A 6,681-nucleotide genomic window follows, 5' to 3' on the forward strand; every position below is an offset into this window, starting at 1 on the left:
AGCAGAGAAGATGCTCTAGAGCATGTTGTGAGGAAGATACTTAGAGACCTCACTGGGAGCAGGTTTCAAAACTGAGCAGGAGGTTGTGCTTATTTTATTTTGGCAGAGCTGATTTGCACAGCTTCTAATTTTAAAATCATTAGATGCATGGGCTGGCTGGCTGATCCTTCATAAACAAGAATGAAATGGCAAATTTTTTATAAACAGAAATGATTGCAAACTGTACAAAAATGGTGTTTTTAAAATCTGTGTGCTGTTACATGGCTTCTAGAAGTGTAGGTTGGTAACCATAATTTTTTTTCTTGATGTGATAGACCATACTTTTGATGTTCTTAACTATCAGAAAAACAAAATGATTCATCTGCCTTGGGATTGGAACGCTGCTATTTCCATCTGCTTATCCACATTCAGATTGTGTATTGTGTAATTACTTAGACTTCTTGTTTTTGTCCTGTAAGAATAGAATTAACTCTTTTTAAATAAAGTTTTTAAAGTTAACTTTTTAAAGTTTTCTTGGTGTTTTTACAGAGACCAATGGGTCAGATAACTCCATCCCAATGGCATATCTCACATTAGATCATCAGTTACAGGTAATAAATATACAGTTTATTAGATTCTCATGTTTGCATTTCATTCTAACATGTGACTTGGAGACTGCAAAATATAGTGCCACATATTTACCTGGGTTTATGTTCTGTCTAATTTTTGACCAAGGCTAAAAAAAATATATTATGTAATCTGAGATTGGTTGACTCAGGTTTGATCAAGCTATTAAAAACAAGCCCTGGGAAACATGATCCCTAAAACCAAATATAAGCTGAGTTTGACTGTCAAAATAAGACATTATTTGCTTGAGTGTTACTGAATCAAATTGTTGTATACACTTTATTTTTTGTGTGTGATATTAAATGTTGCTCTGATTTTTGTGACAAGTGTCAGATTAAAAACTTCAGATTTGAGTAAACTTTGACATCGGTGCAGTAATATTTTCCACAGGATGGTTTAACACTTATTTTTAAATGCTTACTGGTTTTTAAAAGACTGTTATAAATACACTGCAGAGACATTCTAACACACTATTTACTAAGATATCAGTTCATTAGTCTTTTACATGTCTGATTTATTTTCAGCCTCTAGCACCATGCCCAAACTCCAAAGAATCTATGGCTGTGTTTGAACAGCACTGCAAAATGGCACAAGAATATATGAAAGTTCAGACAGAAATCGCATTGCTCTTGCAGAGGAAGTAAGTGAAATGTGTTTAACCTTTTCTGTTCTTCTATGTCTTTCCTATCCACAAAGTCTGTGTATAATAATAAAAATACACAATAAAAAGTAAATGATAGTCACTGTGACTATTATTTCTGGCATTATGATGTAACATTTCGTAGGGCATAATTATTTTCCAACCTTAAACTCAGGAATACTGAGCTGCTCAGTACAGATGAAATATTTAGAGCAAGTAATTGAAAGTTACAATCAATATCTAGACTCTTCTTCTGGACAAGTCCTACAGAAGTAGTAACGAACCGGTAACGTTTGATTCTATCATCTCAAATGAAGCACCTGAACTGTTAAAGAACCTTGGAATTGTATTTGCTACACTGTCCATTAAAGTATTTACAGTTGTAATTTATAGAGAATTGTTTAGTTAACGGATTATAGAATTTTGGGTAATATGTCAGTGTTACTCATTTTGCAGTTAGTTTTAATCATATCTGTGACTTTTGTCAAGCACTGCATTTAAAACTGTATTATCAACATTCATCTTAGATTTTTCTGCCATGGCTTGAGGACCTGATGCTTAAAAGCTGTTATGTGCCTTCTCCTTGAGTGTTGGAAATAAAGTCTTTCCTCTTGCAGTGTTTACATGTATAAGTAAAGCAGCTGCACATATTGTTGTATTAGGTCAAAAATTATTGCTGATTCAGAATTTGAGTGCATAACAAGTTCTGTTGTGTTCTGTTTCCTGATGCTGGGGACTAGTTCAGAGGTCATAGTCACACACTAGACCAAATAATCAGCTTGTGACCCACCAGTGTCCAAGCCACTGGCAGCTGTTAATAGGGATCTTGCCTTGGTATTTGTGGATTAGCTAATTAGAAAAATGTGTGTACCTTTTGTACAGTAGAAATAGCATACAGAATGGGAGGAAAATGTTACTGTAAGATTGAACTCCTGTCACATATTCACTTTGGGCTTAGTATTGTGTGAACAATTTGGTTTTTTAACATGTAACTAGGATTTTTAGATTTGATGAGGAGATAATGATGCTAGAGTTAATATCTTCATTTTGATTCTATTTGTGTTGTCCCCAATGGTCAGTAAATCATTTAAAATGTATTTATTTCAAAACTGTTAATTTTCTGCTTTTAGATTCCTACTGGTTTTTTTTTCTAGGAAGTTTGTGTTCACATTTCTTCCAAACTGTTTTTTCTTATAATGTAATTGTCCATAAGTGTTAAAACACAAAAAGTTGTTGTGATGGATGAATTTAATTCTGGTTAAATAGTTATTAGTTCAAACCTCATATAATTACTAAATTTTCTTTAACTGTAATTAAAAACCATATGGCAACAATTAATTAACTTTCTCCTTTGCTATTTTGTTGCAAAAATATTGCTGGCAGCTTTCCTTCTTGTCACCTCATAACAAAATAGTAAAACAAACTGCTACATCAGTTTTGCAGAATAAATTATAACAAGATTATCAGTGTGTGTAGGCCTCTAAAATATTTGCTAAAAAAACGTGTTGAACACTTACAGCATAAATAATGGGAAATGCCAGTTACAGAAGTAATTTCCTTGATTCTACTTTTCCGCCTCTTTAATAAGTTCAAGTCCAGATAGAAAATAGCACTTCACTAAAAAGTTACAAAAATTACTGCAGTTTTCTATTTGAAGTTGCCTTTTAGAGATTTAAAATGTGCGTATAGATATCTAAAATTGGAGTTGAATATATTCATGAAATTTTGTGTGGCTCCTTAGGTATTTTACTGTGACCTGTAAAACTACATCTGAAAGACATTATCTGAAGGACAGGTTTAGAGACTGAGGCTCAGTCCTCAGCTGTTTTAAAGTTTAAATGTGGATTTGATTTGGAAGGGAATTTTTCCCCACACTACATTAAAGAATAACATTCTTTTGACAACTTCTTTTGCACAGAATATCACCAGCTGTAAGTTCAGATTGATAACCAAATACTGATTTGAAACATATGAAGTCATCTACACACAAATGAAAATAGAACATAAATGACAATGACTTTTTTTTTTCCCATTTCAGACAAGAACTAATAGCAGAACTGGACCAGGATGAAAAAGACCAGCAAAATACATCTCGTCTGGTACAAGAACATAAAAAGCTGTTAGATGAAAACAAAAGTCTCTCAACATACTATCAGCAATGCAAAAAACAATTAGAGGTCATCAGAAATCAGCAACAGAAGCGGCCAGGCACATCATGATTTCCTGGGACCTTTCAAATGAAAAATATGCACAGAAAAGACTGATTTTTTTTTATTGATATTATTATCCCTTATTATGACAACTCATGAGTGTTAGCTTCTTGGTGTGATCTGTATGTGTCTGCTACACTTAACATCATTTAATTTTCTTTTTCCTGGGTGAAATCCAGTTCAACAGGTTAATTGAATAGAGTGAAAAAACAGTGACTTGAATTAACCAATAGCCCTCAATTTAAAGCAAGAAGAGTGGCTGTTTGCATGCTCCTTGTGTGAAGGCTAGCCTAACAAGTGTTGAGGAGGCTGCTAAATTGTGAGAACTTATTTTTAGTTTTTGGTGTTGCCTCAGTAAGAGCAAAAAAGAAAAGACTTTCCTGTTTAAGAATGGTTTTGTTCCAGTGTCTCATCTCAAACTATTATTATGATGATTATTTTCATAATAAACTGAAACATGCAGCAAGCTGCAGAGGTGATGTTGGCTGATCAGAGTAATTCATGATGCATTAGTGGTGCCTTTTACCTGTAGACAGTGTATTTTTCCACATGCAAAATGGTAGGCAAGCTGATGCCAGCATTCTCAGTTCAGTGCTTGATAGCCCTGCATTTTGACTAATATATTTCTTGTAATCTTGCATTCATAAAATATTTGAAGTAAAAGGCTGTATTTTGTTTACTTTCTTGGGGCGAATGGCATGCAGTTTTATTTAAATACGGGCCAAAAGTTAGGAAGGTGATCACTTTACACAATATACACTTTACACTTTATACATGGGACAGAATTGGTCCCTTGTGTAAAAGAGATATCATCAAAATATGTAAAAGTGTGTTTCAAACTTTTAAAACTTTTGTCCCTGTAGAATCTTTGAAAGAAAATTCAGAAAGAAGATTAATACACTACTTGAAATACTTGCTCCTCTATGTTTTTGCTCCGTTATTGATTTTGTTTCAGGAGGTTTTTTTTCTTAAAGTTATTTGATGAAAAGCATTTACCATAAATGTAAATAAGTTTGTTTTAGATAGAGTGGGGAAAGAGTGTGGGGAAATTACTTTATTTTAAATAGCAAATTATAAAATGGAGTTGAGTATTCGAATAGTGGAAACTATTAAGAAAATGAGGGAAATAGCTTAGATCTCCATCAGGAATCTCAGTTATTCCACTCATTTGAACATAGCTCAGAGGAAGCTCATTACAGAATGCCTGCTGCCTTTGTGACTGAAGAATTGCATTTAATGAGGTGGAGTGGAATATGTAATGCTCAGTGTTGATATTTACCATTATTACATAGGAGAAGATAATTACTTGTTTACATAGAAGATTGATTATTTGGATTATGAATTAACTTTTAACTGGTACAAAAATGAGACACTTCTATATACAATGGTAAATTACTCCTTATATAAATACATAAGTTCTTGATGTTCTCAGTTACAGGCAGGGTTTTAATAACACTTGTTTGCAAAATTAAAATAGGAAATTGAAGTTTAGCTGCTGAGCCCTATAAATAAAAGAGAAGTAATCTGAAATTTGAAGTACACTTATTTCAAATGAATAGTTACTCATACCCATGAACAGAACTTGGAAAAACCTTAAGGGGAAAAAACTCATACTATTTTCTCGTCCTGCCTACTTGATAAAAACTATTACTACAGTTGTGCTGATCTGTGAACAGCAAAGAGGACGAACAACTTACTGAACATCCTGTCTTGAAAATAAATCTATTGTTGGCAAAGCTTTGGGAGTTAGAAACCTTTCCCTCGTTTTATTTAAATAAAGGAAGGGTTCTCATTCCCAAAACCTTAACAGATAATTTGATTAGTTAGCTGAAACTGATATTGGGATCAACTTAAGGGCACACATATTTATAGCAAAATGTAATTGAGGGAGAAAATAACTCTAGTATTAGGAATAGCACAAGTTATCCAAAGCATTGCTGTTCACATACATCTGTCTATCTACCAAAATGGAGACACTCAGTGATCAGCAGCTTACTTAACATATGCTGAAGCATTAAGTAGAGCAGCATAAATACTGATGCTCAACTTCAGAGGCATTGATAGTTACATACACAAAATCATTTCTCAGGACAGTTTTTACATTTTTGCTGTGTAGTAAAAGAGATATGCTTAAGGTCAATCTGTTGTATGTGAAAAGTCACTTTATGGCAAGGTTTGAATAATCGAAGTGAATGCAGTGAAAAATTAATGGTACATAATACAAAAGTAATTTCTACAAATTGTTAATGATTTTCCAGGGTTTACATCAAAAAGGGTCTCAGATTATAAAATAAGTGCTGTGCTACCATGCATTGTTGGCTTCAATCAATAGTTTGGTTTTATCACTTAATTTTCAAAAGAAATTTGGAGTTTGACTTTTTGCCTTCAAATTGTCCTTTTCTTAATTTTACTAAAAATTTCAAAAATACTTGCCCAGATTTCTCACTGAGGTTTTCCATATGAAAAAATTTGTTTATCATAAAAAAAAACTCTAAGGGTAAAACACGACAGCTTGGGCTAAGAAGAGTTTTAACAGCTTAACTTTCAGTGACCTTTATTGTTTTCATAAGGCTCTTGTTTTAAAGTTGTTTACAAATGTGCTTTTATTCTTCTGTTAAACTATTTGGACTGTTCAGGAACTTTTCTCGTGTACTCTTCTGTTCAGTTAAAGCTGTTCCTCTAATAATGGAGGTGAAACATCTAGTTTGGTTGGGCACTGCCTTCTCAGAAAAGGTAACAGGCTCTGCTTTTTGTTAGTCTGTGTTCTGTAAGATATTTTGTAATTGAAGTATGCTTCTGTATACTATGCAGTTCTTCCAAAAATGCTTTTTTAGGCTTTTTGGTTTGTTATTTTTTCTGATGAGGAGTTGAAGATTGTAATTCAAAACTTGTACATAAAATGGTGAATGATTTCATATGATTCAGGAATGAGCAGTGTGGCTTTCTGTTACAGGGTTTTACTGCTTTGTCAGGAGTCTAATTAATAAAAGCTGAGAGACTTCCACAAACATGTAGTAATGCCCCAACACTTGCCAGAGCATCCGTGATCTCTCATGGAATCCCACACTGGGTGGAAGATAATCATCGTGCAGTTGTTCCCACTGCTGAAAAAAATTCTTTTGCTATGAGCTTGTTCCTTCCTGTATGCAGAACTAGGGTGTAGGATGAATAGTCTTACTCATAACTGAGTATAAAGATATTTTAAGAATGCCACATGTACCTTGT

General features: G+C 33.4%; 1 protein-coding gene across 7 annotated transcripts in view; it reads left to right on the forward strand.

The window, feature by feature from the left end:
* MAP3K7 (mitogen-activated protein kinase kinase kinase 7) overlaps positions 1-6,376 on the forward strand; it is a 48,552-nt gene extending 42,176 nt beyond the window's left edge. For all 7 annotated transcript variants that reach the window (XM_064707278.1, XM_064707279.1, XM_064707280.1 and 4 more), the window contains 3 exons: positions 529-590; positions 1,131-1,246; positions 3,285-6,376. In XM_064707278.1, coding sequence (XP_064563348.1) covers positions 529-590; positions 1,131-1,246; positions 3,285-3,465 — 359 coding nt within the window. In that variant the 3' untranslated portion in view covers positions 3,466-6,376. The remainder of the gene's footprint in view (positions 1-528; positions 591-1,130; positions 1,247-3,284) is intronic.
* Positions 6,377-6,681: the final 305 nt, after the last annotated feature.

The sequence above is a fragment of the Zonotrichia leucophrys genome, chromosome 3 (genome assembly GCF_028769735.1).
Source record: "Zonotrichia leucophrys gambelii isolate GWCS_2022_RI chromosome 3, RI_Zleu_2.0, whole genome shotgun sequence".
Lineage (NCBI taxonomy): Eukaryota > Metazoa > Chordata > Aves > Passeriformes > Passerellidae > Zonotrichia > Zonotrichia leucophrys.